This window comes from Phasianus colchicus, chromosome 13 (assembly GCF_987193195.1).
Source record: "Phasianus colchicus chromosome 13, bPhaCol1.hap1.1, whole genome shotgun sequence".
Lineage (NCBI taxonomy): Eukaryota > Metazoa > Chordata > Aves > Galliformes > Phasianidae > Phasianus > Phasianus colchicus.
In genome coordinates, this window is record NC_143448.1 from 1,329,250 (window position 1) to 1,342,230 (window position 12,981).

The 12,981-nt window shown below is 49.6% G+C and overlaps 1 protein-coding gene across 3 annotated transcripts in view; it reads right to left on the reverse strand.

The window, feature by feature from the left end:
* GNAO1 (G protein subunit alpha o1) overlaps positions 1-12,981 on the reverse strand; it is a 117,436-nt gene that overhangs the window by 65,774 nt on the left and 38,681 nt on the right. For all 3 annotated transcript variants that reach the window (XM_031615481.2, XM_031615480.2, XM_031615479.2), the window contains exon 3: positions 7,805-7,946. In XM_031615481.2, coding sequence (XP_031471341.2) covers positions 7,805-7,946 — 142 coding nt within the window. The remainder of the gene's footprint in view (positions 1-7,804; positions 7,947-12,981) is intronic.

Genomic DNA, 12,981 nt, shown 5'->3' on the forward strand with positions numbered 1-12,981 from the left:
TTCTTCTCCAAAAGAGCAGTGATGCAGTGGCACAGCTGCCCAGGGAGGTGAGGGAGTCCCCATCCCTAAGGGTGTTCCAGGACTGTGGGGATGTGGCACTGAGGGATGCAGGCAGTGGGCATGATGGGGATGGGCTGGGGTCAGATTTGGGGGCCTTAGAGGTCTTTTCCAACCTTAATGATTTGATGGTTCTATGAAACAGAGATTCCTACCACCATGAGGAATGTCGAGTGCAGCACGAAGGAGGAAACCTGCCCAAAGCTGGCAGGCATAGTCTTCCCTGGCCATAGGCAGTGCCAGCATCACCGCTGGTGGTGGGGCTGAGGTGGGATGGCGACCCTGTCACAAAGGGGCAGGGAGTCCTCAGCTATTACCCATGCACACAACACTGATTAACAGCCCAACACAACCCGTGTGCAGGTCATTAACACCTCAGGCATATTATGACTCTGGGAGCTCGGCAGGAGCCCGGAAGGGGACGGATGGGCATGGTGCCCAGCAGGACTGCAGGAGGCACCAGTGCTGCCCCACTCCTGCTGCAGGCTCTCCTCTCTCCCTCCCTCCCAGCCCTGCGCTGCTGGGAAGCTGCAGGCTGCTCCAGAGCAGAGCCCACACTGTCCCTTGATGCAATCCCAAGTAAACACCCAATGGCAGAGCCAAAGGAGTGATCCTTTCCCAAGACATTTGTTTGATGCTTTTTCCCTAGTTACACACCAGAGATCTGTTAAAGGCCAGGGATGCCCTGTATAAATGTTTTCGTTTTACATCTGGAGACATTCAAATAATAGGAACATCATGGAAGGCATTCGGAAAACAAATATTTCAAATGGTACTCAGAAAGCGGTGAGTAAGCAGTGTGACTCAGCAGCGCTTTCCAATGCTTCCCCAAAGAGATGGAAATAAATCCACTTAATAACTGACATATATTGGAAATGTGCTGAGTCGTTTGTCGCTATCTGCAGCCCTGCTGGGAGAAATGACTTGCAGACATACCTGCGCAGAGCACCCGCACCACATGCAGCTGACTTCAGCCCAAAGACTGGGGGGGAACTTTCTGGGAGCAGTTCAGCGAGTGCCTTGCCACCCGCAGAGCTGGGAACCAGCAAGCATCTTCAGAGCTTCTGCTGCACTGTGTGTTTAACCTCAGCCCGTGGAGCCCCTGGGCAGGCAGCAGGGCCGTGCTCAGCCCCTGGAGCTCTGCTCCCGCTGTGCTTCTGTGACAGAGCTCTCTGTCACAGAATCACAGAATCACAGAATTGCCAGGGTTGGAAGGGACCTCAAGGATCATGAATCTCCAACCCCCCTGCCACACGCAGGGCCACCAACCATCCCACCTAATGCTAGACCAGGCTGCCCAGGGCCCCATCCAATCTGGCCTTGAACACCTCCAGGGATGGGGCATCCACAGCCTCTCTGGGCAGCTGTTCCAGTACCTCACCACTCTCTCTGTAAAGAACTTCCCCCTGACGTCCAACCTAAATCTCCCTTCCCTCAGCTTAAAACCATTTCCCCTTGTCCTGCTGTCACTCACCCTTTCAAAGAGTTGATTCCCCTCCTGTTTGTAGGCTCCCTTTAGGTACTGAAAGGCTGCAGTGAGGTCACCCCACAGCCTTCTTTTCTCCAGGCTGAACAAGCCCAGCTCCTTCAGCCTGTCCTCATAGGGGAGGTGCTCCAGTCCCCTGATCATCTTTGTGGCTCCTCTGCACCCTCTCCAACAGCTCCCTGTCTTTCTTGTACTGGGGGCTCCAGACCTGGACGCAGTATTCCAGATGGGGCCTCACAAGAGCAGAGTAGAGGGGAACAATCACCTCCCTGTCCCTGCTGGCCACCCCTCTTCTGATGGAGCCCAGGATCCCATTTGCCTTCCGAGCCACAAGGGCACACTGCTGGCTCATGTTCAGTTTTTCATCCATCAAGACCCCCAGGTCCTTCTCCACAGGGCTGCTCTCAAGCACTGCTCCTTCCAGTCTGTAGGGATGCTTGGGATTCCTCCGGCCCAAGTGCAAAACTCTGCACTTTGCTGTGTTGAACCTCATCAGGTTCACCCGGGCCCACCTTTCTAGCCTCTCGAAGTCCCTCTGAATGGCATCCCTTCCTTCCACTGTGTCAACCACACCACTCAGCTTGGTGTCGTCAGCAAACTTGCTGAGGGTGCACTCGATTCTGTCATTGATGTCATTGATAAAGATGTTAAAGAGCACCGGTCCCAAGACAGACCCCTGGGGGACGCCGCTCGTTACCAGCCTCCACCTGGACACGAGCGGCATCCCCCAGGGATCTGTCTTGGGATCTGTCAGGGATCTGTCTGTCCCATCAGGGCCTTTGCAGGAGCTCCCGCAGAACTCACTTCCAGGCACAGAAGCAGCACCACGCTGTCATTAACGCCACACTGGTGTCACAGCCCTTGGCCTCTCGCACCCTCCTGCTCCCCTGTCACAAGTCCCATTGGCAGCACTGGCTGCAGCTGCATTTGAGTAACAAACTGCACAACAGCAGCCCTCCTTCCAAAGGAAGAGGTGGTGCGGTTTTGTTTTTTTCTCCTTTTCAAACTAAAAATACTCCCTGCATCATCCAAAAAGCAGAATCAAATGCAGAGGCCTCTTGGTGAAAAGAAAGAGCCTGCAAGCCAGGAACAGGACAAACAAACCTCCCTGCAGCACAGGTTCCACGTTTTCACAGTGGGTAAGGATGTTGCACAGTGCTGGGGATGTGGGGATCATAGAAACACAGAATTGTTAAGGCTGGAAAATGGCTCTAAGATCACCTAACCCAATCCAATGCACCCCACCACGTCCCTCAGTGCCACATCTCCACAGCCCTTGAACACGTCCAGGGATGCTGAATCCCCCACCTCCCTGAGCAGCTGTGCCACCGCCTCGCTCATCTGGAGAAGAAATATTTCCTAATATCCAACCTGAACCTCCCCTGCTGCAACTTGAGGCCATTACCTCCTGTCCTAACACATCCATTGGATATTTGGTGCTCTTTGTCACCCTGAAACCAAGCCTAAAATAACAACTGAAAGCAGAAAGACCAGAAAAAAACCCAGCTCTGAAAATCAGTGAGCACCTGAAGATATTGCTGGCCACCAGACAGACATCAAACAAGGAGCCCAGAGTATCTGAGTGTATCCTGACAGCATAACTATTTGGGTATTTCCTATTTTAACTCCCCACTTTTCCCTCCCTGTTTTCACTGCCCACGTTTTAACTCCTCCAGGGCTGGGTGGCCCTGCAGGAGAGGTCGCCCAGCTTCTCTGCATGCACAGACAGCAGCGGCACAGCATTCTGTATCTGAACCTGATCTGATCACAGATCCTTTTCCTGACATCTGTGCCCACTGCTTTGTCCCTCCAATATCTCTGGGACAACTCAGGCACCATCCTCTTAAAAACCCTCTTTTGGTGGTGAAAGATGTGATTAGATTCAATACAAATCTTGACGCTGGGGCTAAATGATTGTGGTCTTCCTATCATCATTACCCTGAGACATCACTTACCCTCTTTCTTCAAAAGAAAATTAAAAGACCGATGTTAATTGATGGCACCTACTCTGGTCACTGGTATCATTGTGTGGGCTGTAAGGCTGATCTCAGAACCGGCAGAAGTGTCAGCAACGTTCTGTGCCTGGCTGGTGCCAAGCATTCACCAACAAGGCAGATGCGAATGGCATTTTGAGGTGTGATTGCACCAGCCCTCCTCATCTGGCTCACTTCGGATGCTGAAGGGTATCCAAATACTTATTTTTTTCTTCCTCGAGAAATGCATTACTTAGGCTCTGGTTTCTGAGTGTACAGTGTTTGGCAGAGGGGCTGACCATCCACCACCCCCTGCTGCTGCCACTCACTACCACTGTACGGGCCCACAGCTTCACAGAGACTCCAAAAAGCAGCTCGAGTGCTCACTTCTGAGCGGGGGTGAACAGACTGCAATGCCAACACAGCATCCCAAAGCAGGACCAGCGTGTGAAACATCAGCGCAGAGTGCTCAGCAAGGTGGCACAGCCCCAGCTCAGCACCCACCCTCCCCTGCCTCCTTTCAGCTCTATTGCAAAAGGGCTTTTTTACAGGAATTTCAACCAAAAATGCATTCGCTAGGCCACCCTGGGGAGATAAAGGGGGAAGGAAGTTCTGGATCTTAGAGCTCAGATTGTGCTTGATAGGGTTCTGCTGGAAGAAAGGCAGGTTGGATCCAACTCTGGGTACAGAGGATTCGGTGCAATCAGTCGCTCATTCCACTGCTGTTCCACTTTCTAGGCTGTTTCTATCTGAGTCCCCATCCCTCCTCTTTCCACTGAGTGGGTATCAGCCCCCTCCTTCACAAACCCAGGACCTCTTCCTGCTTACCAGCACCATTACATGTCCGTAGCAGACTGGGATCCTATCAGTTACAGCTACTACTGCTGCCCTATAAATAGGCAAAACGCAGGCGATGCCAGCTCTCAGATCACATTTTAACCTTAAGTGAATTGCCAGTTTTCTGCTGTAATTACCCAGGTTGGAAAGGAGTACAAACCGACAAACTTATTCTGAGTAAACTCTGCACGAAGGCTTGGCAGCTTCAGCTCTACAGCCTTTTTTAAATGGAAGGCTCTTCCAAGCCAAATTCTGTCTGTGGGAGCAACGCGTGATAGCCTTGGTAGAAGGTTATTTTGTCTCCGGTCTAAATGCTACCTATATTAGTAGTATGACTATGGGAAAACAGCCTCTGCTTCTGGGGTGGTTGCTCTTGCTATGCAAAGATCATCTTTCTCTGCTGTTATTTAATGGGATCGCTGATCAGGGCAAGATTTTGTGTTTTCAGGGGCTCAAGGGAGTGCAAGGTGACAAAAGAGGAAAATACGTTCATGGGACATGGAAGATGGAGCTTTCAGGAACAGAGCCTCCAGCAGAACTCGGGCAGGGCTCTCTGAGTTCTTTGTGCCCTCTTTTCCCCCACTCCTACTTTCCAGCAGCACATGGGGCACTCCGGGCAACAGCACGGCTTTCTGAGCAAGCCAACATCTCCCCGGCAACAGGGCAGGCTGTGGAAATAGCACGGGATTTCCTTTTTGCTTGGCTTTTCCCACCTCTTGAGAAACGTCCTGCCTTTGTGCGTCTTCTCTGCCCAAAAATGTGAATGACGGTAACTGCAGTGCGCCTCGGGGAGGGGCAAGAAAGCTGGCTCTGCTCTTAATGGGAGAGACTGGCTGGTCTTTGCATCTGACAAGGAGAGAAAGGCTGAAAGAGGAGCAGCTCTTATGAAAAGGGTCTGTCCCACACACTGCTTCATACCTATGGGGAGGCAGCAGCGACTGCACAGCATCCTCTGGTGACAGAGGGAAGAGGACGACAGCCCCAAATGTCACCTGAAAGAGAGCATCTTCTTGCGAGCAAGGACCAGCCTAACAGTGAGATCCTACACAGCTCTGTTCCCAACCTGCAGGCAGGCCCTTATCAGCAGAGTGGGTCAGCAAGACTTTTTTGTGGTTAGTTTTGTCTTTTCAGCTCCTGTTTCCTATTTTGGTCACTGTGTGGCTGACTGAAGCAAGGAGGTTTAGCCCAGATCTTCCCCCAGCGTTGCACTCCCTCTAGAATAAATAGCAGAGGGATAATTAAGGGCAGCAGAAAAAGGAGATGGGTAAGAGAGGGCTTGGTTACTTTTCCTCAATAGCAAAAGCACAGACCATCCAATTCATCTATTACAGGAGGGAGAGTGAGGCTGTTTTTCACCTCAATCTAAGCACCTCAATCTAATGGTCTGGGTGACATTGTGAAGAATAAGGGGGAGATGCATCTCCCATGAAGTCTGGGTGGCTTCAACAGTCCCCGGCCCCATGTCCTCTGCTGCCTTGCTCCAAGTCACCTGGGAGCAGCCCCAGCCCCGGCTCCCCTTGGCCAGGTCTGTTTTCCTGGGGGCTTAAGTGATGAGTAGGGAAAATCCCTCACAAAAAGATTTGCATCGGAAACCCTTGGCTGTGGAATGACTTTTAAAATAGAAAAGCTTTGCTTGAAAAGGGATGAACTGTGCAGCATAATGCTCAACAAATCGCCTGTTTAATGGCCTCTACAGCAGCTGTGTATTAATAACAAAAGTGGGGTAGCAGAAGCCGTGCACTTCTTTGTGAGATTAAAATAAATAGTATTTGCTGCTAATACCAGCAACTTTCTGTGGAGGTTGACTAAAAGAAAGGAGCAAGTGGAAGACCACGCAGACAGGCTTGGCTTCTCTGCTCTCCTTTGTATTATGTCTACAAAGGGAGAAGATACTCCAAATCTTTTCCATAGGAACAGATGAATGGACGTGACATTCCATGCAGCCCAGTGCCCTTCCCCTCATTCTGGCAGTTCTGATAACAGCTCTCCCCATCTATGCCCCCAGTTTTGCAAGCCTGGCGCTTGGGCAGTGCTGAATTTCCCCCCTTAGAATTAGGATTTCAGGCATTAAACAGGGAAAAGAGAATTTACAGTTTAAAGCTGTCTGCCACAGACTGTTTATCAGACATGGGGAATGATTTGTTTCTGTTTTCCTGGACATAGGTTTTTACTGAGGCAAGATACGTTGCCTTGCTGAGAGCTGAGTCACTGAGTAATCAACAGATTAATGTAGTCAGTTTGAAAGCCATCAGCATCAGCTCTCGGCAGGCTCACAAGAACTCCATTATTGTATCATTGCTGTGTTTGGGATGAAAGAGTCTCCGGGATTTAGGGTTTCTGTGGGAAAGATCCCTCGATGCAAAGAAATCAAAACACCCCTTTGCGACTGGGAGACGTAAGGTACCTCTTTATACAGCAACACTACAGCAGGATTTTGGCATCCTTTCCAGCAAATGCTTTTATTATCAACTCTTAGATAAGGAGTTTGGGGTATGTAATACATCTGTCATTTGATAGCTACCTAAAAATAGCCATGATAAACTCAGTGGCATACAGGACTTTGCCCTTAACAGGTCTTGAAACTGAAATGGTTATATTTCCAGTGAAACCAAGTAGTGTTGCCTTCTGCAAAAAGAGTGATCTCGACTTCTCTAGTGCCTTGTGCTTCTCCATGTGGGTTTGCTTTGATCTAGAAATGCAGGAAGGAAAGGCAAAGGATAGCACAGGCAGCTGGTAAAGGAGACTGTTTAAAAATAGGGAGCCAGTTAAAAGAACAGAGGAGCAATGGGGAAAGGTCTGGCTTAGGTGCGTGGCCTCACAAGGCTGCCAGACATCAAACTGTTCTTCTGATGGCCTTATACTAACACTGCTACCTAAGATCCTGCCTGTAAAAGCCTTAGTGAAGTAACAGATCCTCCCGTTTGCAAGCAAGATCGCTGTTTGGACGTGCTTGAACAGCAGACACGTGAGTGAAAGTCAGTCAAGTCCCTGCTAAGTGCAGTTCATTCTAAAAGCCTTCCTACATTAGCAGCTGGCGGAAGGGATTTGAAGAGCAGCAAGACTTCTCCCTGAGACATTCCTACACCCACCCTGTGCACAGACAGCAGACAGGACACATCTTCTCTCTCTTTCCTCAGATCTATCAGTACCTCTACTTCACTGCCCTCAGATGAACAGAATTATTTTTCACGTGGCCTGGCCAGTGCCAGGGCATGAGAGATTCTGGTTGTTGTGACACTTCCTATCTTAGCTGTTACGTCATGTGTAATTGCACCTACGCACCTATTTCTTAAAAAGCTCCATGCAATGGGCATGTAACAGTGATGTAAACATTTCCCCTCCCTTCTTTTCCCCCCCCAAGACATTCAGATTGTGCAGACACGTTTTGTTTGTGCTGAGGAGTGTCCCAGTTCTCAACTCTTCGTACCAAGAAGTGGAGATTTTAACTCACCCTTCGTTCCTTGTCACCATATTCGATGCCCAAGGTATCCATGGCACGTACAATAGCTGCCAGCGACTGTATAGTGTTGCTGTAGACCACTGGCTTGTACTGCTTCACGTCTTCTCCAGAGAAGCCATCCTCATGGATGATCCTGAAGAGAAAGCAGAGGACAAAAACCTATTGAGAATGTCATTCAGTGGGGGAGACATTGAAAACAGAGCTGCGCTCGTCTGAAGAGCACATCTGCCAGCTTGATTCACTTAATTTAGTCATCATTTCTTTTCAAACTCTTCTGGCTGCTCACCACTAATGCATCTGAGCCCAGAGCCTGGAATTAGCATCCCTTCTGCTCTCTGTCAAGGTCTCGTGTAGGGCCGGTGCAGTCTGTCCCTGCACCCAGCAGTTCTGTAAGTGCTGGACGTCGCCTGTTTGCACAGGGAGGCTTCCAGGTCCTACCTTATCTTTTCTGACAAGGCCTATGGAAGTATATTGCTGCTTACAACAACCAACAGATCAGATCTTAACAACTGAAAAAAAAAGACAGAAAACTATTTTTTGTCTAGTCCTTTTCATAGTAACTCCTGGGTGCCTTCCAAAAGGAGCAAGTCAAAATCCCCCTCTGCGCACGGGGCCGTAGTCGTGGATAAATGTAGCACCTGACATATTTCCAAGCCTCCATGCCTCCCTCCTTCCCAGGCAGCGCTGGGAGCTCTGCAGCATGGAGGATGTTATGTATCCCTCAGGAAGCACTGCAGGAATGAAGTCCTGCAGCTCCATGCGTTGGATGCTCCATCAGTCTGTGCTGTCAGAGCTACCTGATGGGGTGAGTCCTTGCAGCCTGGCTGAACCTGCTGCCAGAATCACTTCTCCTGTGCAAAATGTGCCAAGCAGCTGCCTGGGTTCAGGCAAGCATGAATAGGAAATAAGATTATGAGACCTGTGCCATTATAGCTTGGGTCCTATCTGTAGACACACAGCTGGCCTGCCGGACACAGGAAACACATCCCTCCATTTTGTAGCATGACATTGCCATGGGCAGGGTAGAAAACTGACCCCTCATCTCTAAAACTCAAGGACTAAGCCAGGGCGAGCCCAGAGAACAGCTCGAGTTCACAGAGCTAATTGTGCTTGACAGCAACTCTTCCCAGTGAAGACATAAGTTATGATCCTGTCTCTTAGATATTAGCAGAGAGGATGATCTGCTTAGCCAAAATGAAGTTCTTCCTTTCTCATCTGCAGATCTCAATGGACAACGTACAGTCCTTCAGTAATGGATATGTTCACTAATAGAACCTAGCATCCTGTCTATAATGCGATTCTTCTTTCTTTTTTTGCTAGATCACATACACAAACCGAGGTTTTGACCAGAGCTGGCATCTCCCCCAGGGAGAGGAAGAGCAGCAAGGATCATATGCAAGAGTGCAATAGATACAGTGCTGGGATGGCATGAAGAGCAGAGCTGGATGCCAGCCTCGTGTTATTAACAGATGACTACATGAAGAACAAAGCTGATACAAGCACAACGACAGCTACTTCCCCTGATGTGAACCTCACGGAAAGGCTTTCTGACACCAGCGACCAACCCCCTGCTTTCCCACCATGGCACTGAGCCCAGCAGACTGAGGGCCCTCAGTGCTCCTCGCTCTCCATGCTCTCCAGACCTTTGCCCATCTCAGAGCCCTCCTTTGGACGCTCTCTAATAGCTTCTGGGGAATGTCTGCCTTGCCAAAAGTTGCAGTCAAGCCTGAAGAGTTGTGACTGGCACAAAGCACAGGGTCTGCACCAGCCCCACCTGAGTTCAGTAGAGCACCGGCTCCTCTGTGAGCTCTGCAGAGCAGGGACCCTGTGGGCATTCAGAAAAAGCACCACCAGAAATAATTCACTCCTTGTGTTCGGCTGTTTTGGGGTGGGAGTCTGGGCTACAGAGGGCTGAATGTTGGCTCTGGGCAACTCAGAGAAAGCCTCATGCCGTGAAGTTGCTGCCCAACGCTTCCACATCTAAACACTCCATGTTTCTCCATGTTTCCCAATTCCCTGCCACATCATGGGGCTCCCTGCTCTCCGGAGGCAGAACCAAGCGGTGCAGAGCGGCTGCGGTATCCCTCAGTGAACATCCTGCTGACGGGGCAACGCGTTGACATCATTCAAAGCGCGGGCATAAAAGCACTGCTTTGAAACGGAGCATAAAAGAACACGGAGGAAAAAAACCCGATTGTTCCTCTGTGAAATTTCTCTGGGAAGGCAGCCACGACGACTAAAAGCAGCGCAGCGATGCCAGTATTGAAGTTCTGCTGTAGGAAGTACCTGCGGATTAATCAATCGTGCCGTGAGCACATTACCTAAGATTGGAGCGAGCGAATCCCCACTGACTAGTGCTGTTCCAAAGACTACTAGGACACTGTGAACTGGTTTATTGTCCTATATGCTCTTAGCAAATGTTTTTCTTCTTGCCTGCCTCGCTGAGTTGATTGCTGGGATCCTCTGGCAGCTTTTCCAATGGTTCTTTGGGAATGTTCTCGCTGCCACTCAACTGCTTGGGATTCACCTTTCTGCAGAACTGTGCCTTATTGCCAATGGGACCACCCTGGGGAGGTACAGTGTTAGGGAGAGGCTTAATCCATGCTGGAACAGGTTGCCCAAGGAGGCTGTGGATGCCCCATCCCTGCAGGCATTCAAGGCCAGGCTGGATGTGGCTCTGGGCAGCCTGGGCTGCTGGCTGGCGACCTGCACACAGCAGGGGGTTGGAACTGGGTGAGCACTGTGGGCCTTTGCAACCCAGGCCATTCTATGGTTCTATGATTCTATGATTCTATAATTCTGTGACTCTAATTCTATGACTATAGGATTCTGTGATTCTATGAATCCCGCTTGTGTGCTTCAGCACGCAAGCTGCAATGGGTTTTCGATACTGTGACCACTAAAAATGCAAAGGAACAAACAGAAAAGAGCAGGCATTATGACTGTCAAGTTGTTAAAGGTTCAGGCAGGGTGGGCCAGTCCTTAAGCAACTTGCAAATTAGCAGGAACTGAGGATTTTCAGCAGTAAAAATGTGAATTCTCTGTTTTCTAAATGGCTACTATTTTTTCTGTGCCTGAAATACAAAGGAAGCTGCTGTAGGCAGGCTCCTTTCTGCCACATGAGAGCCTGTTCTTCCCAGGGCAGAGGAAGAAAAAGGATTTAAGAGGATCCCGGGAGTTGCTGTGGGGGGGGAGACAATGATGTAATTTTTGAAAACCATTCTAAGCAATTAAAAAGCCATTTCATTCACCAAGTGATTAATGAAACAGCATGCGCTGAATGGAATGGTGCGAGAGAACTGAATCAACCTGTCTAATGTACCTATCAATGCCTACTTCCTATCCATCAGCCACTGACACAAAGTCCATATGTTTGCACATTATATTGTCATACTCATTTTAGGATGCCATTAACAGATAGGTATTTGCTGGGGAGCAGGGCTCCACTGCAGAGCAGATCTTCTGCCACCCCCCAGCAAGTCATTAATCCTGAAGAAGCGCCCAGTGCCTCAGTGATTATTGCTTAATTGCAAAATAAATGAAATACTTGGAAACAGGGGTTGCATTTTGCATAGAGAATCGCCTTGGCTTCCATTCAGCAAAGCACTCACACGCCTTCAGCCTCTCACCAAAAAATGGACGCATTAAAGAAGCAAAGCCCTAGCTCACTTTGCTGCATGTCCCTGCTGACATGTGGTGACCAGCTGCTGGGAAAGGGCAGCTCTGGATGGAGCACACAGTCCCTCCAGCACAGCAGGGCTGCATCTCGAGCTGAGGAATGATCCAAGCTGGAATTCAGTTCACCCAGGTCAGTCCTTGTCCATCTGGAGCACCTTCCTACGAAGAAAGGCTGAGGGAGCTGGGCTTGCTTGGCTTTGAAAAGAGAAGGAAGGTCCAGGGAGACGTCATTGCAGCCTTCCAACCCTTGAAGGGAGCGTATAAATAGGAGGGGGAAAAACTGCTCACAAGGGTGGACAGTGATAGGACAAGGGGAATGGTTTTAAACTGAGACAGGGGAGGTTTAGGTTGGATATTAGGAGGAAGCTTTTCACCCAGAGGGCGGTGAGGCACTGGAACAGGTTGCCCAAGGAGGCTGTGGATGCCCCATCCCTGCAGGCATTCAAGGCCAGGCTGGATGTGGCTCTGGGCAGCCTGGGCTGCTGGTTGGTGACCTGCACACAGCAGGGGGTTGGAACTGGATGAGCATTGTGGGCCTTTGCAACCCAGGCCATTCTATGATACTATGATTCTATGAACTATTCCTGTCCTGCTTCCTACCAAAATAGGAAATGAGATCAGTCTAACATGCCTCATTTTTGAATAATCCATGTGGGATGTCAATCATCTCCCCTTTTATTTCCTAGGTGCTTACAAACTGACTGTAGTGCAATTCCCTTGGAAGCTTCTAGAAGTTGACCAATCCTTAACTTCTTTTACTCCTTTTTTCTTCCTCTATATTTAATGAAGACAAACACCATGTTTACACCTATTTCCTCTCTCACAGTCCCTGTCCTCCAAGGGCTCTCAAGGAAAACTGGTTCTGTACCCAAGGTGTGGAGCAAGGAGCTCCTTAAAGCTGGTTTGTGTGCAGGCTGTTCCTCCTGTCACAGGGCTGCCTCATCTCCTGGACTTTGTAACTGCTCCAAAACCTCGAGCAAAAGCTGCTGAAACGCTTCCTGCTGACTTCCTGCGTGTGTGGCTTCAAACTGCCTGCATCACTGTAAAAGACATACGTGGGGCTTTCCAATTACCTAGCAGAGAAAATAAATCCCATACTGTTTCTGTTCTGCCTAAGATGATTTACTTTCCATCAGCAGGATGTTTCCAGCTGAATGAAGTTTCCCCGTATCAGCGCACATCCCTAAAACTGCAGTGATTTACTTGAATAAAACTGGGCAAGAAATCACCAGGAGATTATTACAGTAGAAGTCTACTGTGAGCAAACACCTTGCAAATGAACGGTCCGGTTCCTATAAATTCAGTTCTTGCTCTTCACCTTCATCTGAACAAATTAAGGCAGTTAAAGGTCACCGCACAGCTTTCAGACAGCAGTGAGCTTCACCTGCATGGCTGCAGGGAGCTGGAAGGAGGCTGCAGGGGGTCAGCTGGCAGTGCCCTGCCTTTGTGTTTCATACCAGGCTCTGGTGAGGGTGGGCAGGGGTTGAATG